General features: G+C 45.0%; 2 protein-coding genes across 5 annotated transcripts in view; one reads left to right on the top strand and one right to left on the bottom strand.

Moving 5' to 3' along the window:
- Positions 1-712: 712 nt before the first annotated feature.
- Positions 713-23399, top strand: FAM234B (family with sequence similarity 234 member B). The gene is made up of 13 exons (XM_071423099.1): positions 713-931; positions 7127-7519; positions 8456-8554; positions 10802-10990; positions 12871-13001; positions 13696-13843; positions 14188-14329; positions 14950-15093; positions 18438-18519; positions 18728-18883; positions 19480-19597; positions 20729-20955; positions 21372-23399. Exons 1-13 carry the CDS (start codon positions 895-897, stop codon positions 21375-21377), a joined length of 1872 nt encoding a protein of 623 aa, XP_071279200.1. The 5' UTR covers positions 713-894; the 3' UTR covers positions 21378-23399.
- Positions 23339-24992, bottom strand: part of GSG1 (germ cell associated 1) — a 105596-nt gene continuing 103942 nt past the window's right edge. For all 4 annotated transcript variants that reach the window (XM_071423102.1, XM_071423101.1, XM_071423100.1 and 1 more), the window contains one exon: positions 23339-24478. In XM_071423102.1, coding sequence (XP_071279203.1) covers positions 24166-24478 — 313 coding nt within the window. In that variant the 3' untranslated portion in view covers positions 23339-24165. The remainder of the gene's footprint in view (positions 24479-24992) is intronic.

Below are 24992 nucleotides of genomic sequence, written 5' to 3'. Positions count from 1 at the left end.
CTTCTGCTCCTTATTGTTACTATGCAAGGAGTTCCAGGACAGAGCTGGACATGAAAGAGTGAGTACATTATTTGCAGAAACAGCACCTGAAACAGGGGAAAGCAAGCAGCTGATGCTGAGGAAACATGATGTGTTCATTAGCCAGGCAGAGTCTCTTTTGATGAATCTGGCCAATATTCCTTCCTCTCATTCAGTGACAGAGGACGTTGACTTGTGAGCTCTCACACAAATCATGACTTGAAGAGGTGGCAGGGTTGGAGGGCCCGCGTGTGGGCCTGGGAATCAGGAAGCCTCATGGCTTTGGGGAAGCCACAAAACCCTCCTTGCTCAACTTCCCCCTTGTGGGAAAGGGAGAGTTCACTTATTCACTCACCTCGGAAGGCTGCGGTGACGGCTGAGGACAGCTTTGGAAAACAGCCTGGCCATCTTTTGTAATTAATCAACGACAACAATAAAATAAAATAAAATAAAATAAAATAAAATAAAATAAAATAAAATAAAATAAAATAAAATAAAATTGCAAAATAAAATTGCAAAATGAAAAGAAAACAACTAGATTTCTTCCAACCAAAAACTTTCCAAGAATGAAGGCATATATTTATAGCAACAATAATTTAAGGGGACGGGCACTTTCTGTGCAAACCACTCAGGATGACAAGCCTATTTCCCATCGGTCTTGCCCACACAGTCGCGCAGGCAGGCTGCGGAGATCTGGGCTGTCCCGGCTCACGGCTGGCTGCCACCGGCCCGTCCCTCCCCGCGGGTCTCTGCCCCTCAGCCCGCCGGGCACACGGAGGGCCCGGGCTCCCCTCCCGCCGGGGAACTACAATTCCCAGCAGGCCGCGGGGCGGCGCGGGGCGCGGGGCGGCGCGCGAGCGCACTGCCGTGTCCAGCATGGCTACGGTGCTGTCCCGGGCGCTGAAGCTGCCGGGTAAGGGCTGCGCGCCCGGGGACCGACCGACCGCCGGCCGCGCCGGGCCGGGCCGCGCTGCGCCGGGCGGGGCCAGGCCGGGCCGGGCCGGGCCGGGCAGGGGCAGCCGCGGCCGGGGCAGGCCTGATGGCGGGAGGCGCGGGTGCCGCTGCCCCAGGGCTGCGGGCGCGTTGCCATAGCGATGTGGCGATGTGGCGATGTGGGGTTAGGCCCGGCGGTGCGGGCGGTGAGGGGCGGCCGGCGGGCTCCATGGCCGAGGGAGGGACACAGGGGCCGGGGCAGCGTCTCGGGGCTCGGAGGGCGTCGTGTGTGGCAGAGGGGGGCCTGGGCCGCGGCCCTGTGAGGGGTCTGCGCGGGAGGAAAGGAAGCGCTGACCTCTCCGATCCGCTCCTGCCGGGTTTTGCCCACAGAAACCAGGCCAGGAGCTCGGTAAGTGCCAGTGCAATTACCCAGGTAAATGTTTAAAGCCTGCCTGCCGCCTCTGCACCTTCCAGCCAGAGATCTTCAGCGAGATGAAAGGATATTCAAGCATAAGGGGCTATTGTGTGCTGTGAGCAGCAGTCAAACAGCCATTCTCTTCAGTAAGGAGATTAAAAGGGAATTAAAATACCTTGCCAAACCAGATCTTGGGAGCATGCTAGTTGCTGTTGGATTTACTGTAGACGGTGCCAATGCACCTGGCTGCATAACCTTCAATGGGAAGAGCTCATTGCTCTTCCTAACCTGTCTTGCCTTTGGGACAGCCCTGGGACAGAGACAGGGCCCAGCTGTGTGCTGCTGGGGAGGGCTTTACCTTGGCACTACACAACACATGGTCCTGCGTGGCCCCAGCCCAAGAGGCTGCACTCATCATCCTTTCTTCCTCCATCAGTCCATGAAGGTCCTTCCTGCCACTGTAACCCTTACCAGGAGTCATTACTTTTAGTTTGTGTGGTGTCTGTTGAGTCTCATTCAGAAAAATTTTGTTTGCAAGTTGGTTTCTTCCTTGTTTTATACATACATGCACATATATCTATATATACCTTTGTCTAAATGGGAGGGAATACATTCCCATGAAGAAGTCTGTGTAGGACGAGTGCAAACTGGTAGGTGTAGGTGTGTGCATTAGGGCGTGACCAATGGGGAACTGCAATAAGAAGTGCAGATCTCTTCTGGGACCTTTGGAACCAGCATGATCTATTCGATACCTGCTGTTGGGAAACACTGATTTGGAAAAGGATTGTAACAGGCCTTGCAGCTGCATTTAAGAGAACAGTTCTTGCATCAATCCTCAGGTTAAACTGCAGAGATCATGCCTTTCTTGTGTGTTTAATTATTGAGAAATGCAGCTTCCAACAGCAATGAGAAAGCAGAAAGCCTATTGCTATATCTGTTTTTTTTTTTGCTGCATCTCATTAAATTACTTAAAAATCAGTATGATCTTAGAAATATGTCTGCAGTACCTAGTGACTGGTGCCTGTCAAATGCCAGAAAAATAAGCAGGACACGAAATTAGTACAGTAGGTACTGGAACCACTGTGCCATCATTGGAATAATGCACTGAACATTGCACTCGTCTAAAGTCCAAGATCTACTATTTTCACTCCCAAGTGAGTGCAAAGAAAAGCCTTCCCCATCAGTCAAAACCAGGAAAAATAAAATTACAATTAATATCTTTGAAGCCATCAGCACAAGAAATGAATAATTTATTGTCACTGGGACCTTATTTGAACACAGATCACCTAATGGGTGCCGTCCTTCCAGACTGTGGTCGCACGATGATCCTCTGTTCTTCACTGAGAGGTCACATTCTTCTACTGCAAGTTGCCTGTGTGAAAATAGCATTTGGCAAATACATGGGGGATTTTCAAAGTCATAAAGTGTGATTTAGAGACCTGCTGCCCTTGAAAGCCAATAGGTTGGGGCGTTTCCCCTCAGTTCTGTCTTTGAAAGCCTCCATCGAAATCATCGGTATTTGCTTTTTCTTACAGTGGCTGGAAAAAGAAAAAGGAAATCCAGGGTGATGTGACCAGTAACTTGCTCTGATTGTAACCACAGGCCACTGAATGGGAACCTCTGTTTTATCACTGATGCCATGGAAAAAATGGAATATGATTTAAAGCAGGTCAGAGCAGAGGATGCTTTGTTGACTCTACCCGTAGGAGGGAGGGAACACAGAGCTATAGGGAAACTGACTTTGCTGATACTAACTCCATACCTGTGAGGTGGATGCAAGGTTTGTATACACTTGGAGTCTCTTTGGAGGAGGACAGATAACAAAGTGTGAGTTACACAGACCTGGTACCTACATAAGACCGCAGAACTGCAGCTTGCTTTAGCACAGAGAATGATTTCTCATGAAGGCTACACAATGGTTATCCTTTCAGGACATATGGTGAGAGTTTCACCAAGAGGCCAGCTCAGATCTTACCATTTCTACTTCCATGATGGAAAACTGAAAACTGTGTGTATTCCTTGACAGCTGGTTGCTTGCAACAGAGGCAGTGTTAGCTTTCTGTTGATGGACAAACTGTTCTCCAGCCTGAGCCTTGTTGTTAACCAGAAAGGAAAGAATTTGACTTCTGAAGCACTTAAAAATAAATCATCATTCTCTAAAAGGTGTGAGACTGCTTGTGTTTTCACACATTCTTTACTGGTTTTTATGTTTGTTTGTGCTTTTCTGCTGAAAAATCATCTGGGGGTGATTAGTTGAAGTCAGATGTGTTATCCCTTCTTCCCACAGCTAGTGACCTAAAACTCAGATGAGGAGTCATGTTCCTTCTGGTCTCCCTCCAGCCAGGTGAATCATGATTTACATGTTCTCTGCACAGAACAGCCTTGGGAGGCTGAGCAGAGCACATGCTTGCCAGCATTCCAAATGCATTCCCAAAGCACCTACAGATTGGTTAAGGCTCTCTCTGAACAGTAGGAGATAAGTGTTTGAATCCTCTGAGATGAGCTATACAATTGGGTTTTGCATGTGCTAGATGAGTGCTCCAACAGCCCTTCTTAAAGGGCAATATCTTCCCTTCTTTTGGCTTAAAAAAACCCAAAACTCAGGGCACTTTATGCCTGAGTTTAGTGAATGGCTGTACCTTGTGGGTGTGCTGGATAACTTTTTGGGGAAAGATAAGGTGAAGGTGTGCCAGTTTCTGATTCCTACTCTGGCTTAGACATGAATTGAGACTGAGCAGCTCTCTGCCTTATAGCTCTCCTATACTTCTTCAGATTCTTAGCTATGTAGATCATCAGAAGCTGTCATTACTGTGTAGTAGCTGTTTTGTAGCTGCTGCTCAGTGGTTCTCAGTAGGGCATGTGTTCCTGTTGCAGGCTGTGGTTGATGCCACTGTCAATCTCAGCATCTCAGTCTCTGCCAGTTCAAGGAGTGGGTGAGCCGTATTTTCAAGGTCCTTTCTGTCTCCAGAAAGGGAGAACAAAACTGTTGCAGATAAATTTAATTCATACCAGGGCTTTCAGTTGCATCAAGAATGATCAGCAGGTTCCAGTCTTTTGGTTGACTGTTTGGAATTAAAATAATTAAACAAAACATAGTATATGTAAAGCATAATTATTCTTTGAGTTGTTTTACTCAAAAGTCACCAGTTTCCAAAACTGGGAGCAGTCTAGTTAACACAACTGTCTGACTTTGACTTCCCAGGCATAATACCATTTACTCTTGGGCCAGCCACGTTTGTTTTTCATGCCATTCTGACCTGGCTTGAACTGGCACATCTGGTTCTGTTGTGAGAAGCTGCAAGTACACTGGCAGCGAGACCTCTCTGGAATTTTTTGCTTTAACTGAGTAGTCTTTCAGGCACTTTTTAGCACAACCTACAGTATTACACACCTGTGAAATGACACTGCAACCTCTGAGCAGAGAGTTGTGTGCCACCAGGGTCGGTGGCCTTCTGTGCACTTATGGGGTGGAGCCAAGGTTATCAGGAGTTCCTGAAAAGCCGACACTTTGAGCACATGTTTAGAGCAGAGCTATGTGTAACAAAGCAGTGTGTCACAGGGATACACCAGACCAACCCATAGAAATGCAGTATCTCTTGGTTCCTGCCTCCACAAGGAGCTGTTTTTTGGAGTGTATATGTACACCAGGTTTTTGAGTCTTTTGTAGAAACCCCTGATTCAAAAAGGAAGAGTCTGTCTTAGATATGTGAACGTGTTGGATATTTTTATTTCCTTCTGTTCAGTGTAGGTGAGTTGTCCTGGTTGTTCCACCTAATGTGGGGCATTTAATTTTTGGTGGGATTGTAAGTTTTTCTTAAGTCCTAAAAATGAAGCTGAATACCACTTGTAAGTGGTAGACCAAGGGAGAGTGAAGGTCCTTTTGTGGGGTGAGAAATGAGGAAGAACTAGGATACATGTGCTGCAAAATACACTCTAGTTTATTCAAAATAGCTGTGTTGCACTAACTAGGTACTACAGTACATCTGTAACTTGAGTGTCTTTAGCAGGAAAACCAGAAGTAAGGTGTACTATCTTAGTCAGGAGGAATAATCATGAAAGCCCTAAAATTTCTGCTTTGTAAAGCCTTCCCATCATCTTAGTGTCTGAGAGGGGTTACAGCTTGCATATTTTTGCTTATTAGTTATGCCTTGCATGTATCACTTCAGGAATCTTCAGGCACCAGCCAGTTCCTGTTTAAGATCAGCTTTAAACAAAAGGAAATGAGACAGATACCTGGGATAGCAAGGTCCCACCTTGTAATCAGAGAGAGAGAGAGAGAACCAGACTGAGACTCTGGAATCCTCAGAGCGTTGGCCATGGCTCCATGCCCAGCCTTGTGGCACAGGGCAGCTCCCTGAGACGTGATGCTGGACTCGTAGCTTGGGGCAGTGAGTCTGCATGATCTTTGCTGTCCCCATAACCAGATGGTGCTGGCCTTAGGCCAGGGTGTGTGAGCAGCTCTACACCTGCCCTCACCACACTCCCTGTGTCTGTCCAGGGCCTGGGGCAGGTTGTGTGTGCTGGGCACCTGTGCAGGAGACACCTAAAGGTGAGCTACCTTCCTGCACCACCACCTGAAGGGATCAGTACCAAGTTATCTGTCTTGGCCAGGCTAAGCACAGGCTGTGGGCTCTGCTGGGAGCAGGAGCAGAGCAGGTGCACTGTGGTTGCTTCAGGCAGGGGTTGGAGCATTCCCTTTTGCAGAACTGAGCCATGCAGAGAAGGTGGTGTCTTGAAGGAACACCCTGATTCCTCCAGACATCAGCATGTTACTGGCCCAAAGGGGCAAAATTTCTTTCCCCTCATCTTCAGGGAGACTTCATTCTTGGGATTTCTGCTGGTCAGAGTGACTTTGAGATAAGTACAAGTCTCTTTTCTTAGCTTGGCAGTGGAAGAAGGAGTCAGGATTCTTCAGCTATAGTTTTTAAGGCTGTTTATTTCTTATGTGTAACATTCTTTCTTTGATTTGCTGAGGTCTGTTTAGCAGGTTAGACAGAGGCACACTGACCACCCTCAGAGGTGGTGTTGTTTTTCATACTAAAAACTATGCGTACATTATTTACAATAACTTCTTAATACTTATCATGTATGTTAGACAGTGAGTTTCTACTTTAGACTAATCTAAAAGTGCTAACATCTTTGGGAAGATGGAGGCTAGGAAGAAGAAAGAAGAAGGACAGGGCACACTTAAATTCTTTTATCTTGGGACTCTGAGCTTCTATTCTAAAACTCTAAAAATTTACTTTTCACTCTGTGACAGACTAACTATTATTCTGCTTAAACTTTCTTGACTTGTAGTTCTTCATATAAAGGTGGTAATTTGCTCTACGGGTCAAAATCAAAGTCACAGGTGTCTTGGGCTCTGTGCCAAGGTCTCTGAGCTTTTTGGCAGCAGCTTGAGCTATCCAGGACAGCTAGAAAAGATGTCCTGGGTTCTGGCACTTCATGTTTCATTGCTAATCAAGAAAGTATTAGAATTAAATCAGCCATGAATTCCATATAGATGCATGCATACACATACATATATGTTTACACACACATATCTGAGGAAAATAAGCTGTCAGCATCTTTTCTCCCACACATGCTACTGTGAACCATGGAGAGAGAGACCCTGTCATTTCTCTCACACTTCTCACTTGGAGCCATGCAAAATGCAGACTACTCTGTCATCCCTTCTGTATCACTCTCCACTGCAGCCTTTTCTCCACTGAGATCCTGTAAAAACTCATGTTTATTGTCTCTCTCCATCTTTCTTCTCAGGAAAGAAGAGCCCAGACCTTGGGGAATATGATCCCCTCACTCAGGCTGACAGTGATGAAAGTGAAGATGACCTTGTACTCAACATCCAGAAGAATGGGGGGGTCAAGAATGGGAAGAGCCCCCCTGAAGAGATGCAGGACCCTGATTCTGATGTGGAGGTCGGGATGACAAAGCAGCACACGTCCGAGAGCACTCCTGAGGGTTATCCTGCCGAGACAGCTGGGAGTTTGGAGCAGAAGGCTGCTCCCTCCCTCATGCCATACCTGCGCACTGCCATCTTTTTGCTCACTGTGGTGATCTCGATGATTCTTGTGCTGGTGTGCGCATTTCTAATTCCCTGTCCCCCTAGAGACTTGCATAACACCTGGAACCGCAACCTAGGTCAGGGAGCAGGTGAGAAAGCCCCAGGAACAGCATCTGGCATGGGGGAGGTGGCAGCTCCCAGGCTGGGCATCGGTGGGAGAGACCTATCTGGGAGAGCCAGGTCAGAGCAGAGGCCTTTCCTCACCACTGCAGATGCTCCAAAATAACAGACAGGTGGCTGTGTCCTGCTCACTCTTGAAGCTGAGGCATGTGAAATCTGGCATCCGCACATAACAGTGCCACAAAATTTTGTTTCTGCCAACATCAAAAATTATTTTGACTCTTCTTCCATCCTGCCTTTTTGTCTGGATGTTGTGCTCTGTTCCAGATGGAGATGGCCCAGCCCAGTTTAAAATACAGTGCCTCCCTTTCTACAGCCTGGACTTTACCAGTACCTCCATGCTGAAGTATGTGGTTGTGTTCAACAGGAGAAGGATAGAAGTCTTTTTGTCTTCTAACTAGCTTAACTAACCCTATTCTATTGTCTTTTAGTCCTGCTTGAATCCATAAATCAACATTTGAGATCTTTTGTCATCCTGTATGGGTCACTGGTATCTCCCATTCTGGTTTCTGCAATAAAGTAACACTGTTTTGTGAAATAATTTCTGCCAGGATTTCCATATGTCTCTGCCTCCTTGCTTTTTGCCCCTGGCTTCCAAATCCAAGCTTTTCATAAGATACATGGCTCCACATTGCCTCAGAAATGGAAGTGGGAAACATGAATCTTTCTCTGTTAGCTACTCCATTTCTCCTTTCCCTTTCTCTGACCCAGATGCTACATTTCTGTCTTTTCATGAAATTAAAGATCTTACCATGTTGTGAGCTGCCTGCCCTTGGTGGTTCCTTGGCAGACTTTGTGAGGCTTGTCAATGCACAAGTCTCATTTCTGGACCAGCCCTCCTCTCCCAGTGTGAAAAATGAGCTGGGTGGCCTTTTTGGCATGCAGTAACTCTGTTATTTTTGCAGGTGGTGTGTTATCCCCACTGGAGCTGTGTGATGTGAACGGTGATGGCCTCCCTGACATCCTCATTGTCTTCACTGCCTTGATGAATGCCAGTGTCATGGGTAAGCACTGCAGCTCCTTTCCATTCCTCTTAATGTGTCAGTAGGGACCTTTGTATGCTTGTCTTACACACAGGAAGAGTCCCTGCCACTGCAAATCCACTGCATTGCTCTTTTCAGAGTCCCTTAAAACTGCTGGTATACTGTGCCTGTGGTTGGTCATGCTTAAAATTTTCATTACAAGCCTGTGCTCCTATACATTTTGGTCAGCATCATCTGTTTGCTCTTACCTCATCTTGGGGCAACTCTGTCTGTTTGTCCTGCATTTGTGCACACTTCACTTTGTTTTTAGAAACACCCTCACTTTGCTGCCTTTTTCTCCAGGTCATGCCATATACTTGCCAGGCTGTTAATTCACAAATAATAGTCTGATAATGGGGCAGCTACTGTGCCTGGCTGTTTAGCAGGTGCTGCCCTGCTTCCTCCTCCTGGCTGCTTTGCTTTTTTGGTTAGTCCTCACACCCTTCAGGTAACATAGCAGAAGCTGCTGATGCTGGCCACCATTACACAGGGGCTGCCAGATCTGGTGGCATCCTGTTGCACTGGGCTTCTGAAGCCCTGGAGGTTCCCAGCTGCCTGCTGTACTGCAACTGTCTATCCCGGCATGGCCTGGTGCCAGGTGAATCTCTTCTGCCTCAGAGATGTATTCAGGGAGCAAGCATACATTGCACAACCTGAAGAAAATTCTTGGAGCAAAATGCCTTGGCTCTTCAAAGAGGTAATAAAAATATTGTTAGAGGATAGGGAAGATGCCTTTCTCCATGGCCCAAGCAAGGCCTGTGGTATTTCACAGCAAGTCCTTTAAAAAACCTATGAACATAGAGAAAACTGTAAAGTAACTTAAAAAATAAGTGAGAAAGGAAGACAGGGTTGACAGAGAGGCTGTATTCCATTTATATTAGTTGTACTTGCACGCTGTATTTTTGCCATTACATTGCTTTTATTTTTTGTCCCAGATATACATAGAGGCAGCATGCGCTGAATGAAACTGGTCATACCTAGTTGCATCCTGGATTGTAGCTGTGCTGGAAGACAAAAAACAGACACTAAAACAGGTGTAAGCAGATCACAATCCAAAACTCATATAGTTGGATATCAGCTACCTGTAGCCTGTGCTTGGAGCATTCACACAGTGCCAAGTAGAGATAAGCTTGGAATAGGCACCCAGTGGAGTAATCTGCAACATTGTTAACTGTTTCTCCAGCTTGTAGGCACAACAGCTGTGACCTGCATTCAGGATTTAGTTGTTCTTGGTCCCTATCAATGTAACAAAGATAACTTGATCTGGGGCACCCCCTAAGCACAAGCCACATGATTTTCAGTTTGAGAAGAGAGTGAGTTTGATTTAGAGACTGGACTCAGCCTTGTGTTTAGCCAGTGGCCCTTATATGCCCTTTGTGTCATCAGGTCACATGCTAGTGAGATAGAAGTTGGCTTGGTCTGTTGTTAGTTTGAAATGTGTGGGAGTTCATCTTAAGTTGTGATATGACCATACTAGGTGGAAATCAATTACAGTAACCACACTGAAGTCTGAGGGCAGGCTGAGCTACAAGTTGATCACATTTGGAATCAGAACCAACAGAAATTGTACTTTATTTTACAATTATTTTATGCTAACTGGTGAATTGGAAAAAGAATGCCAAGTTCCACCAATTGGTTGCATTCAATCCGTTTTTCACAATAATGAAACTCCTTTGGAAAACAAAGGAAAGCACTCTCCAGTCACCAGTCACTCTCTGTTGCCTCCAGAATTACAGACAAACCAGCACTTTCATCTGAGGTCACATCTGCCTTGGGAGTCAGTTAAGGTTTCCCCTTGGTGCTAGGTGTTTTGTTGAGGGAGAGGGGATCAGAATAATCAGTCTAATTTGACAGCAGTAAATTTCACAGGAGGAAGACACCACAACTGAGCACAGTGTCCGCAGGAACTTGGTTCTCTCTGCCCAGCTGACCACGTTTCTTGCAATGAGCTCAGGTTTTCATGATTTTCTGGGCTGTTGATTTTCAGCCCAACTTGTTTGGAGCCCACTGCTCCAAACAAGCCCAGCCCACTGCTGGGCTCTGCAGCAGAGAAATTCAGCCATGAGGTGACATTTGACCTTTGCTTTCAGGCAGTGTGGATTTGTCTGTCTGAACTGCTCAGCTCCAGGAGCTAGAGCTGGATCTCCAGCAGAAGGACCCAAGGCAACGTGGTCATAGTAATCCCTCTGACACCAAGGGATTATATTCTCTCTTTCCTGCTTCTTCTAGGTGTCTCTAGACCCTCTGTAACTGTGGTGGCACTTTCTGGTATGAATGGCAGCACCTTGTGGTCCATCCAGCTCCCGGAGGAGACGCAAAGTGTGCAGTGCAATGGGCTGTCACTGGGGGCAGCTGCAGGGCCTGTCTGCCTTGTTACAGGAACATCGAAATTCCTCAGCCTTCTCAGTGCCTCCACAGGTAAAGTCAGCTACCAGCATATTAGAAATGTGCTGTTGCTTTTTTGTTTACTTTAAAGGACTAATAAGCATGAATGATTTGGTTCTGACACATCATGGTGGCTATTACTTCATGACACACGGAATGGAGTCAAAAGTAACGTGTTTCTAGTTACACAGGATAAGAGAATCCAAAACATTTCATCTCTGTGGCAGCATCCTTGTCCTACATCTCAGAATATTTCAAAGTGTTAATCTTACCCTGTAGCATCCCCATGTCATAAAAAATATGTAAAGTCTGTTCTCATTAGCATTGAGCTGCTGGTACAACTCAGGACCTACCTAACAGCACTGCAAAGCTGAACAGCATTCTTGTAGAAGTTACATAAGGATATACACAACATCCAGGAAACCTTGCAGAGAAGTTAGGCCCATAGTTGAATTGATTAGATATGAATGAATATTGCATTTTTAATCCCTTGATCATGTACACCTTTATTCTCTGATTGCTGTTTGGTCTCCCACATTAATTCATTGGCAGAAATAGCCATAGGTAGGTATAGGGTTGCTTTTGGAATCAACCAAAAGGTACCTTGAAGGTGGGTAACTTTGGGATGGAGGTGTTTGTTAATATTACAGTTAGGTTTTAATGAACCCAGTTCATCCAAGGACAACAATTTCACCACAGTTGCTGGCTCAGCAACAAGACACCTTCTCCTATCTCCCCTGGCTGAGGGGTGCTGTGCCGTTTATCAGCTGCACTGTACCATCAAGTTCCCCTCCCTGCAAGGATTTCTACAGTCTGGCCATGGTATTCCCACCCCACCTTTTGTTCCATCCCCTTTAGTAGGTGCTATGGTTGCAGATTGTGGATGTGTGGAGTCATGGTGGAATAGGTTTCAGGCATGCCAATCACATTCCATCCAGGGAGCAGCAACTGTATTTTACCCTATTATTTCCATACTGTTAGAACTTCTGTTAGGATGTGAATATAACTTCTCAAGTTTCCTATAATTTTACCCCCAGCTGTTTTCCCACACTTTTCAAATGCTTTTAGGGACTTGGGTTACTTGCACAGTGTTTGCATGGTCAGGACCATGAGCTGCCTCCTTTACCAGCAGTAGTAATGTACAAGTTTGGCCCTTGGTTTACTTTGTTATTCAGGGGCATCCTACAGAAAAACATTTTTAAAGATTTTAAAAGCAGAAAAACATTTTTAAAGATTTTAAAACAGAACTGTTGGCAAAAGAATGATGAAAAACTAAAAGCATCAAATTTTAATTGTTGCCTTCTTTTTTAATGTTTATTTGCAAGTTTGCAAGTCTGGTTTTACTGGGTTTCCAGCTGGGTCCGTGCTGGACTGCTGAACCATTTGACATCATGTCTGTTAACATGCTTTCCCCCTGAGGTGGAGTGAGCATGTCATGCTGGAGTGGTAATTTGCTGCTGGGAATTTAACTGAGACACAGATTTGCACTCTGAGTATCAGAACTGTCCATCTGTTTCCTTTCCTCACGTTTACCTAGCCTTTACTGCTGGCTGAGGCAAACAACTGCTGTCCTGCAGAGCAGCACTCTCATTTGGGTTCTCCTTTGTAAAGTGAACCTTAAATATTCTCTCCTGTTTCAGAAATTATATAGGGCTCAGGTCTTTTATAGAGATGCTAAGAAGAAAGCACAGCAGGGCTTGAGGCCTGACTCAAAGGCAATCTGAAGAAATGCTGGGAGAAGAATTTTGCTTTCCACTGCAGTTTGTCTCAGTTTGTAGATGTGTCTTTCCCCTTCACACAGAATGGGAGAAATAATTTCTCTTGCTTCCTTTTCAAGAAGATTTTGTGGAACCCTCTAGGGATGCCCTCTGGTTCCCCAAGTACAGGTCTCTTTTATGCTGTTCTTTCCGCAGGCAAGACCATCTGGACACTGAACTCCATTCATCTTTCAAGTGGGATCCTGGCTGCACCAGCTGCAACTCTTCCAGATGTAGATGGAGATGGCATTAGGGATATTGTTGTTCTGGTTCTCACAGAGACACAGGTACAGCACATCCCTGCTCAAGGTTTGGAAGGACCTTTACTATTTGTGTAGAGGAAAAACAGACTGATGTGGAAGGACTGTAACCAGAGCTGCAAGAGCCCCTAATTTTCATTCCCTTGGATTTTGCTGAAAAGCACCCTTTTTCTTCCAGTAGCTCAGAGCAGTGAGATCAAACAATAATGACACTACCTGCATTCTTGACAGCTGGGAATGAACAGAAGGGTCATTATTTGCACCTGACTGAGACTTGAGAATTATCTGTTTCTGTTCAGTGAATGTGTGGTTTGAAGTGAGTGTTTAGCAGCAGTGTAGGGATGGATCTCTGGAGAAAGGAGCAGTTAGCTTATTCAAAAGAAAGAAATACTTTCTTTTATTAATTAATTCAGATTAATTGTGTGATTAATTCAGATGCAGATTTCCTTTATGCTCATGCCTCCCCACAATTCTAACATAGATTTTGTTAGAGGAGCTCCGATTTTTGAATTCCCTTTCATATTTGATCCATTTCTGTGAAGAGAAAAACGTGAATGTTAAGATGCCTAGAAAGCCAGACTGAGCAAAGAGAAAGCAAACACGAGACCTTGCTGAGGGGGAAATTATCAGTGCAGCTTCATGCTATGGGGTTGGGAGAAGATTCTGAGTGCAGAGGTGCTTGAAAGCACTGATAAAAATCTCTGTCTCTCTCTCCTTGCAGCCTGATGTGGTTTTCATCTTGGTATCAGGAAAGACTGGAACTGCTTTGGGTGGGCCTGTGAGATACAGCACCAATGGAGAAGGGAAAGTGATTGGCCCCCAAGTCCACATCACCAGCCGGGGAGCCATCTACATCCTGTTTGGTTTTGGTAAGGTGCACCTTGCCTCTGCAGCACTTCACCTTCCTGAGAAAACATCTGTTTTACCTAAAATGGTCCAGAATGTCCCTGGGATACTTGTGTTATGCCTTCTGCTGTAAAATCTAACAGTGCAAAAGCACAAGTCTCACTGCCATGGTGTGGAAAAGTACAGGAGCACCAATACCTGCTAGTCTCAAATACTTAGGAGTTTCCCAAAGGCACATCATGCCAGGGAAGTTCCAGCTCTGGGCATTTCATTGCCTTCTACCACAACTGCAGTGGTCCCCAATTACCCTCTGTTCTACTGGGTTCCCTTTTGCAGTCAGTATCCTCATATTTACTCTTCCTGGCAGGTAATGTTCAGGCTGTTGCCCTGAGGGATATCTTTACCCAAGCCAGAAACCGGGACAACTTTCCTTCAATGCTGCAGCAGGAGGAGCCAGAGTGGGAAAAGCGCAGATCTGTCAACCTGTCAGAGCTCATTGACATTTACAGGTACAAGATGGACTTGTCATCTTGCTCCTTCTGGGAGAGGAAGAGAAGGGTAGGCACTTACTAGTGCTCCTAGAGGGGGTTGCTTTTACTTCAATACTGCCCTTCTCTTCATTGTCCAGTTGACAACTGGAGAATACTGTGGGGAACCTGTCATTTCCTCCCTGTCCTCTGGTTGTCTTAGCCAAAGAAGTGCAGAGTATCGTAAAAGGGAGTCTTTAGCTTCTGCTGCTCCTTTTTCCTTTCTTCAGCCCCATAGGCATTGCTGAAGGGAAAAAAAGAGGCATTCCCAGCTAGTGGAGTCTCTTTGGGAAGTGTGTGTGGGCCTGGATTTCTCAGCTCATTCTTCTTTACTGCCAAACTGTGGGGCAGGCCTCGATAGGAATAAAGGAGGGAGCAAATGTGAACTCACAAACTTCACGCTTTTTATAGTAACTCATGATATTCAGAAGACCCCACGTTTGAATTTAGTTCACTTAACTGAGGAGCCCACATGACTGGGGAAAAGATAGACTTCTCCAAGTATAGTTCTCATCTTTTGTAGGAATTGCCACAGGACAGGCAGCTAGTGCTGAGATGTGCAGATACAAGCCTTGATCTCCTCTGTTTTCCATTTGTGCCAGTGGGGGTGTTGACTTTCTGCAGACAGTGAAGACACCTGACACAAATTGCAGCAACCTGCTCATCACAACCAAAGAGAGCTTGATCCTGCTGAGGGGACAGGACCTGGAGCGCCGCTGGACCCTGGAGCTGCAGAATATCAGCAGGTTACTTGCTGGGAACATTTCTCTGTCCTATTTCTTCCTGTACCATTTCCCAACTTTCAGTTCTAAGCACATGTGTTCCTTAGAAAGCAATTGACAGTAATTCTCCAAGTCTGAAGAGGAATCTCAGTACTGGAGGTATGTGTTGTTGAGCCAAGTGAGGAGGGCAGGGGGAGCAAGGAACAGAAGACTGGGGACTTGAGCTGTGTGCTTGTGAATGATCACAAATAAGGGGCTTGATTCAGGTACCCAACACTGAAGTAATGGGAATAGTGTGGCATTGAAATTTAGTGGATTACTGATGTGTGATTCAGCCCACTTGCTGTCCAGGGCTTCAGTGGAGGGGATCAGTTACATTAGTAATGTTAAAAATTTAGAGCAGATGAATGAGTATGGCCCAGAGATCTTAATGTTCCTTGAAAGTTGAAAATGAGCATTTTGATGGCAGTCAGCATCTATACTAAATGTAAACCTTCAAATAATACTGCTCATCCTCTAATTTCACACATGGGAATTAAGTAATTTTCCAGATCTTGTGGGTTGGTAATAACCAGCAATTTCAGTGCTCCCAGTATTAAATATTTGCAAAGGGCAGTTGGGCACAATTGAGGGAAATTACATGGGAAACAATTGCTTGCTCTAGTATTGAGAATAAAGAGAGCATCTCTCAGCTCTGTCTTACCCAACTGTCAAGAGCATAAACGGGAAGAAGGCACTGGAACTTCATTAAGGAAAAAAATAAAGCGTGTTCAGCTATCTCTGATATTCAGGTAATGTCCACATTCTTGAGTGCTGATGGGTGACATAAGCCACAACTTTAGGAATGAGTTATGGCTAGTTGATCATGCTGTGGGGAAAGGAAATGGACTAGAAGTGTTTTGGGCCGAGAATCTGCAGACTTCTGAATGTGTCTGGCATCGAGTTTAAAGGGCAAGTGTGTGTAAAGTGACTAAGCAAAGCCACTTCATAGGTGCTGTAGAATCAGTTATACACAAGAAATTTCTAAATGGATGCAGCAATAAATTGGAATACACAGATCAAGAAGGGTTGAAAACCATTCTTTACTAGTATGGTTGAGGTTGGAATGCACCTCTGGAGATTTCCTAATCCCACCTACCTGCTCAAGGAGACTCTAGACAAGCTAGAGCAAATTACTCAGGGCTGTGTGCTGTCAGGTTCTAAATATCTCCGAGGACAGAGACTTCACAACATCTCTGGGCAGCTAGTATTCAAGGCTGCTGCTTTTTCCCATTCCTGACCTCCCAAGGGACAGAGTACAATACATGTAGAGGAGCTGGCAGATAGTCATTGAAAAATAATGAAAGCAATTCTTGTTCTAGGCTACTGTGCTAAAGTCCTGGACTACCTGTTTTCCCGGAGTTAAAAAGACAAAATTTACTGCACTGAATGTATTGTGGGCAAGCATTTAATTAAGAGGTTTGCTTGGATTTTTTTAGAACTTAAGTTCCACTTAAGCATCAAATTCAGGTCAGGGATGTTACCACAGAGTCAAACAGACTGAATTCCTTGTTAAAAAAACCTTACAAGGCAGCTGTGAGCACTCCTTTTCCTGGGTAAACCTGCCCCAACCACACCACTTCATCCAGGCAGACTGAGTCCACGCCTGTGGGAATAATTTCTGAGAAAACCAACATGGCTACTGCAGATGTGCTGCATTTCCAGATAACTTTTGACAAGATCCCTGGAAAACCATAAAGGAGAATCAGTAGTCATAAAACAAGGGCGAAGTTCAGAGACCATGAAATTGAGTAAGCAGTTGCAAATTGTGTTGTAAATGGATGTTTCAGATGAGAGAGGATTAATAGCAGGTTGCTGGGGGGATTACTGTTGGGCAGAATAATTACTAACCTTCTGGTTCATTTGAGCAAGTGCCCAGGGGATTTTTCACTTGATTGGTAGCATCCGATGTACTTACATTTGTGTGCATTCCGTTTGTGGGATCTGCCACCGGCTGTGACCCATAAGGGCAGAGGCACCTTAGGAGATGTTTTGAGTTTGTGGTCATAGGATAGAATTGTCTGCTACTTCCTTTTGCTACTGGAGAGCTTTCAAGCTATAGGAGTATCTCATGAGGCTGCCTTGAAGGCAACACCTGGTTGCCAGAGGTATCTGTAAAGCAAATGACATTGTTTGATGTCGTAAGTATAAAGTCAAGCCACTGTGGTGCTGTGGTATTACTGTTCAGGAACCATTCTGTCATGCATGTTTTAAAGGGGAAGATGGAAAAAATTGGGAAAAGGTCTGGAAAAAATGCTTTGGCATGGAAAATTTTAATTATTGAGTTTATATGATCAAAGAGAAGGCTGAGAGGTGAGTTCATAAGCGTGTGAAGGAAATAGAAGCTAACAGGCATAGCAAGAACAAGTGCCTTGGAGCAAAAGCCATTCATGTTCAGGAGAATGAAGATGCAGGAATGATTCTTTGGGTGAAATTAATCATTAGAACTAACTGTCATGAAAAGTGATGAATTCATCTCATCAAAGATGAGGCAAAGCCAGCCTACTGATACCTGGTTAATTGAGTGAAATACAGAAATCTGTCATAAATAGGAGGAGGGAGGATATACTCTGATCCTGCCTTGCCATAAAATCTCTGGTTCTGTGAACTTTGTGGACTCAATTGTGCTTATTTAGAATTGTGCATCTAGCTGTGGTGGATTGAAGGAAGACAGAGGCAAGGCTTAGAAAGCCAAAAGCAAGGAATATGGTTAAAAAACAGTTATAATGAGAGATATTAATGTGTTATGTCACCCAGAAGGGAGAGGATGAGAAGGGACTTCATTTAACCTGCTTAAAGTCACCAAAAGGCTTGTAAACCTGCCAGCAGTAAGAATACAATACAAGAAATCATGGGCTGACATTAATGTTGAGTTTGTTAAGATCAATTTCACACAGCTAAGGCAGCCTGGGAAATCCACTTTCTGCAGGAGGCCAAATGTGCCAGTGCATTTTGGAAGGGCTGGGTAATTTTATATAATTATAGCAACAACAGTACAGGTTCTCATGCAAAGGAAAGGATGATAGAGTAGTGTACAGGGGGATAAACAGATGTCTACACAGCCCATCAAGCAATGCCCCCCACACAGACAACTCTGAAGAATGGCTGAAAAGTGCCATGGGCCACTTTACCATTTTACACTTTTCTGATCCACCAACAAATGACTCCTGACAGTCACAATAGTTCTGAGTGAATGAAAGACCTTATTTAGCCTGACAAATCCTGTCATTTTAATAGGCAGAATGGAGGATGAAGGCAGCTATTCTGCCTCCATTTGAAATTACTTTTTTTTACCATGGGGCTGAGTGTTTCTTTTTCCAAATTTACAGCCAGCCTGTACCAGGTTATTTTGGTGCTGACCAAACTCTGGACTTCATGCTGCAAGCACAGACTGGAGATGGGAACAAAAAGGTAAAACAGGTGAAGGCAGGGAGGGCAGTGGCAGCACAGGAGTGGGGTAGGCTGGGTAAAAAGCGACAAACATTCTCTGGTCCTTGCTTTTGCCCTCTCTTTGGCCGGCACTCCTTAGGGTGTGGACACAGGCCATGCCTCTGCAGGGGGGCTCTGCATATACCTCTGCCTTGGCATCCATTAATGCTCAATCTCTCCCTGCCTTGAGGTGGTGGTGATAGATGGCAAATCTGGCCTCCCTGTTTGGAACCAGGAACTTCCATGGCAGAGGCAACAGCTCGATGCACTCTCAGTCATGACTTTGGACAAGAAGTCTGTTTTTCTTTTCTGGGCTGATGAGACCAAGCCTGTGTTACGAAGTTTGGTAAGCATGCATCTTTTCTTCACTTTGAGGTTTCTCTGTGGAGCACATGCAATGTCTGTCTCTTATTCCTATTGTCATTGAACTTGAACCTATTATATGAGAAGGCTGTCAGGGACATCTCTTACTTTGACATTCTGACTTCTCTGACCCTGAACACAGGAATTTTCGTGTGCAAATTCTTCATTGTAAAGCTTTGTTGACAGAAGTTTTGCATCCACAAACCCCAAAATTTGTGAATTTCATTTTTTCATGCAGCACTGAGGAGTTGTAACTGCAGATTTGTTCCCAGCCCAGAGTGCTCCTTCTGTCCATGCAGGCACACAGTTTGGCATTGAGACTCAAACTTCCAGACTGTAGCTTTGCCCATCAAGCTGCATATGACAGAGCTAGATTTCAACCTTATCAAAGAGAAATTGTAGAGCAAATTCTGTTTTAGGGAAAAAATGGTTTCAGGATTTAATCTTTGTAAAACCACACGTTTTCATTCTTTGATCCATGTAAAAACAACACAGTGTCAGAAAACTTTATTTTTTTGACAAAGCTGGACTCCCCTTTGCTAACAGTTGTTAATGTTTTTGTGTCTTTCATTCCAACAGCAACCTGGTCCCAGACCTGAGCGCCCAGGGCTGCACCACCTCTATCTTCTCCATCCTGTTTTTCCTACAGTCCTTCTGGACCTCACCAATGCAACAGACAAAGTCATTGCTTCAGCAGGTGAGTACAAATGGAGGAGAAACTACCTAGACTAGAAATAGAGAGAGAGAAGTAGCTGTGAGAAACAATGGGCTGCAGTTGTGCCTTTAAAGGGAGCACCAAAAGTCCACCACACATAGCATGACAATGGGAAATAGGATTCATCTTCCTTCTGAAGGAGCATCCTGTCCACTCCCTACTTTGCAAATAAAACACTCACAAAGTTTCTTACATGTTTAAGCAATGGCAGGTTTAATGCATGTTCTACACCAGAGAAGTTGTGTTGCTTTCCATGGAGCTATTTTGAATTTAATGCTGTGCATAAAAAAATCACTCTGTGACTTTTCTCTGTCACCTCAGATACACTTCTGCTTTTGTTGGTCATCTCCCGCTCTTTGGGATAGGAGCTGTTCTACTTCCTCTTTATTTTTGTAAGGGGGAATCAAAATATATAAGTGTGTTTTGAGGGAAAAGTAGATCTGGATTTAACATCTGTACAAGATTGTACAGTCCCTGTTCAACTTTCTTGCTCTTTCTAAAGCAATTCAGCAAATAACTAGTCTCTTGTGCATGGGAGTGTGGGATAAAAGATCAGTTCATCCAGAACTAAGAGAAGTAGGCCAGGAAGTGTAGAAAAACTGCTGCATAGTAATAACATCTAATTGGACTTGAATCAAAAACACAGTTCAGGCAAGAACAAATAGAATACTATTGTTACAGGGTTTTTTTTTAGAAACTAGGATTTCTGAGGTCTGTACAGATCATTCTGCAGTGACTGGAGTCACCTGATTTGCCAGTGCTTTACAAATTTCCAGTTTTATAGAGGTAAAAAATAGCTACTAACAGGTGTGGGAAGGAGAGCTGAGAGTGAAATGTATTCTTGAAATATGCTCATATCCTATGTCAAGCCCAAAAAACATAACCTGGAACCAAACCCTTCCATTTCTGATCTCTATTTCAGTTTCTATCCATGGAAAAATATTAAAATAATATTCCCTTATCAACTAAAGTACATGGAATTGTAAAGTCAGACTGAATATGCTATCAGTCTCATGGATGTTTTGATTGAGTAAGGGCTATAACATTTCTTTAGGAAGAACCATAATCATTTCCTCCTCACCACTGTTTTCTTGCCCTTTTCTGATGGACCAGTTGGAATTAATGACCTCCAAAAGGATGCATTTCACATCACTGTGACAACAACTGCAACCTCTGAAAAGCAGCCAGGATTTCTGTCGGTCAGCAAGCTGGGCCTGAAGTGGGCCATGATGAGCCAGGGCCGAATGGTGTGGTTAAAGGACAGCAGGACTCCAAAAATCAGCCGTGGAGAAGTGAGGCGATTTCTGGCCCGGATGAAATTTGCTGACTTTCCTCAGAAGGTGAGATTGTGCAGGAATCCCTCATGAAATCCAGGCCTTTGAAAACATCTGATCTCTTCCCTACAGACGCAGTTAAGGTGCTCTTTGGGTTGGAAGGAGACTGGTGGGATGCAAAATGACTGTTTGCAAGATGACTGGCTGCCCCTTTGGGCATAAGATGGACAGATTGTGATGCAAAGATGTACTTAGGCAGTTGAGCACAGCCCAGGATCTTAGAAAGAAGCAGGGATGATGATCATAAGAGACTGAGAGACTTGCAGAGGGATCAGAGAGGTGGGACTGAGATCACTTGTTTTGACATGGGCAAGCAAGGGTCCTCCATATGGTGGTGCCCATGTTCTGTTGCTGACTTTACTTTTCCAGACTGGATGATAATAGATTTTGGCTTTAATGTTTGTTTGCCTTTCCTTCTTCAGTTCTAGCCTGGTGGTTCCTCAGATGTTGGTTGGACCTGTGGCCTGCACTGGGAATATAGGAAGCTGCTCTGTGTATCTTCAGGAAAATGGCTATATAGAGGGAATGGGGGTCTAAAAGCACTTCCCCTTTCTTCAGCTGTCTGGGGAATGCTGCTGGAGGCAGGTTTGTCCTAGGCAGACCTGTTCTGTACCAGAGAAACCTTGCTCAGCAACTCCCTCTCCGTGTGCTGTTCTTGCATGCTTCCTTCCAGGTAACACAGAAATGTGAATTTAGAGGTTATATACATATATATATATAAAATCAGGCTTTATATATATATGTGTTAATTTATACAATGTATGTATATTTTTTGTATGTTTAATTTATGAATGAGATTTAGGACACACCTTTTTATGTCCGGACAGTGTTCCCAAGCAGTCTAACAAGCTCTATGCCTAGAGTGAGCCATGATGAGTCAAGGCAAGTGGTGTGGCTAAAGGACACCCTTAATCTTTTTATTTTTGGAGAGAAGTCTGACTCCTGCAGGTTTAGTCTTATCTACGACTTCTCCTGTGCTCTCAGCTCTCTTGTCCATGCTGTTGCCAGACTCACAAACAAGCTAGTTCTCTGGCTGAATTACCTGATCTAGAGAAAGATGGTCCCCACAGCATTTGCCAGCCCCTTACACTTGTGTCTTTCTTTCCCAGTTCCAAATTCAGGACACCAAGTTCAGGCATATGTGGGTGATGTAGAAGTGAAAGGTTCACAGTTTATTTCTCTCCATCCTTAAAGTTTGTAAGAACCCACATTGTCACTGTAACATCAGACTGCAGTCCAATGGGCAGAATCTCCCTTTGCCAATGTATCACAGCCCCCTTGGGATAGGAGGTCCAGCAGATCCCAAATGTCACTGTAAAAGTCACTCAGTCTTGTCACAGAAAAGCTGATTCTTACGCTGCTGCCCCAGGGTTTGGAGGTTCAGAGACAGAACTAGAAAGCTTTTCTGTGCATTTTAACCCTATCCTGAGCTCAATATTGCCATTCCCTTGCCAGCCCAGCCCTGTGTGCAGCTCCAGGAGGAGCAAGCTACCCCTGGGACACATTTGTTCACAGTGTGTTAGGTGTGTTCCACTCTGTGTCCCAGAGTGTGCCATCATTCTCCCTTGCACTTGAATTTTCTTGTAGTAGAAAAGACATATAAAAGTGAAACAATTTGATACCCTGGTAGTTCCCCACCAGTAGTTTAGGGCAACAATATAGGAACTCCTTTCCTAGTATGCCATTCTAAGCCTGGCCTTTGATATTAAACAGAGCCATGCTGAGATGAGGATTGCAAAGGACTTTTCTGTCTAGCACGTGCCCTTCCAGCCTTCCCACATTTCCCCATGAGTTATGAGGTGATAGCAGACTTTAACCCTCCTTCCAGATGGGCACATTAGCCATGGGTTTGCTCTCCTGGGCCCTTCACACCTCCCTTTGCTGTATCACCCTTTCCATCATCCCACATTTCTATATAAAGCTTCCAGGATAGCCCTTCAGGTTTAGCTGCAAGCCCCAAGGCTGGTCTTTGGGCCCTGATCTCCTAATGTCAGAGCTGTGAACAGTTTGTATATGTTTAATGGTATTTTTGTGTAAATAGCTTTGTATATATTAGCACAACTGTAGCAATGGCTCTAGGCCTGGCATTTTCCTCCAGACAGGGTTTAGTGTTTATAGTAGAGCTAGTGTCAGTTAACAGAGCTGCAGAATAGGACTGAAAGTGTGAGGACCAGTAACGTATGAGGGATTAAACAGGAGTTTTCCTTCCCTCCTGTCCAGCCACCACCTTGCTGGGAAAGGTGAAGTGGCTGTTACCTAAGTAGTTACTTCTGAGATTCTTCCTGAGAGAACTGATATTCAAGAGCAGTGATGTTAGCTCCTCCTTAATGTGAATTCACCCTGCCCACAACCCCCCCCACCCCCACTGTGAATAAAGAGTCTGTCTGTATATTGTTGGAAAAATGTATTTGAACTGCAGTGAAACAAAATAAATACTGTGTACAGCGTCATGTGTCATGTGAACCAGTGTTTCACCTTTGAGAGATTATGAGTTTGCTTGGGGTTCTGATTCAGGGGTTGTTTGCAATATTTTTACAATGGACAAAAAGGAACAGATGAATAGAAGTAACATAAAAAGCAAAAGTCCTGCCAAATTCTTAATGGTTATGAAGAAACAGTAAAAAGAGGCAGACAGCAAAGTACCTCAGAATGGGAGATTTCTGGGCAAAAAGCAAGAAGGGAACATGTGGGAGTCATTACAGATAGGAGGGAGGAGGAGATGTCTGAAAGCTATCCCCTATTCCTACTGCAGCAGGACTTTTAATCTGGGGGCAGGGAGAAGAGTTTGGGCCTGGAAATTAAGAATAAGCAGGGTGTTCAGAGAGGGTGACAGCTGACCAATATGAACACTGAACTGGAGGTGCTGATGGAAGGGCAATGTGACACCACCCAGCAGTGCAGTTTGCCATCTGGATGGTGCTGACTATCTGTTCCCCAGAGCAATACTGGGATCAGGACATCTGACTCAACTCTGAAAGTGCTTGGAGACCAGCATGTCCCTCCAGTTTCACCCTTGTCAGAAGAGGGCACCCATCACACTGTATATGACCAGGGAGGACCCCCATACTTCTACTCTAGTTGCCCTGACCCAGTGCCTGCCTCCTCACTCCCTGTAGAGCCTGGAAGAGCTCCCCAAAACCTGCCAGTGGTGCCAGTGCTTGGTTCAGAGCTCTTGTTCCTCCCAAACCCTGCTGCTCTGTCCCTGTACACTCATCCCTAACAGCGATCCTCCCCAATTGTCTGGCCCAAGACTTCATCCAGGTCCAGCTCTGGTTCCCTCTGGAGTATTTTCTGCTGCAGATCAGTGTAGAAGTCAACTCCCTCAGAGACTGAATGGAAGACCTTGCCTTTGGGCTCATAGTAGCTGCTTATTTGCTGTATGAAGCACTGGTGGTGCTGAGGGTGATCCTTGAGGGTGCCATCGTATCCCTTGATGTGGTTCCTTTTGAATTCCAGTATCGTCTTGGTGTAGGTATTGAGAGTGGTGACAGCAGAGGCCATGCAGCAGGTGAAGGAGGCCCAGGCCATGCTGCCAGAGACACACAGAAGAAGCACATGCTGTGAAAAGCCATGTAGGGTAAGGAACACCATGACACACCCCAATTCTCCCTGGTTTGCCAGAGAGAATCTACTGGGCACAGACATGAACTAGAGTGACTAAGGCTCATAGCATTACAGTTCTTAGGGGTTATCCCACCACAGGATTCTTCTTAGATAAGTGGGATAAACATTGGTCATCCCATGACAGGGAAGGGGGTGACACAGGGAAAAGGGCAGCAGGAACATCTGTAACTGGTCAGAGCAAGGGAGCACAGCTTGGAAGCAAGTTCTGTATTGCTGGACGCTCAGTGTCTTACTGTGCATGAGGCTGAGTGTAACCAAATTGCCATTCTGGCATTTCATCTCCACGGGTGGCACAGGGCACTGGAGTGTTTGAGAATCAATGCGGTCATCATCAATACAGCATTGAAATTGAACCTGCACTTTCCATGGGCACCTGCAAAGCTCACCCAACTGTTTTTCAGGTCAGGTATGTTATGTCC

The sequence above is a fragment of the Agelaius tricolor genome, unplaced genomic scaffold (genome assembly GCF_023055355.1).
Source record: "Agelaius tricolor isolate 1412-34295 unplaced genomic scaffold, bAgeTri1.0.p SCAF_3, whole genome shotgun sequence".
NCBI classification, from domain to species: Eukaryota; Metazoa; Chordata; class Aves; order Passeriformes; family Icteridae; genus Agelaius; species Agelaius tricolor.
The sequence above is the reverse complement of the archived record's forward strand: the minus strand, read 5'-3'. Positions and strand labels throughout refer to the sequence as shown.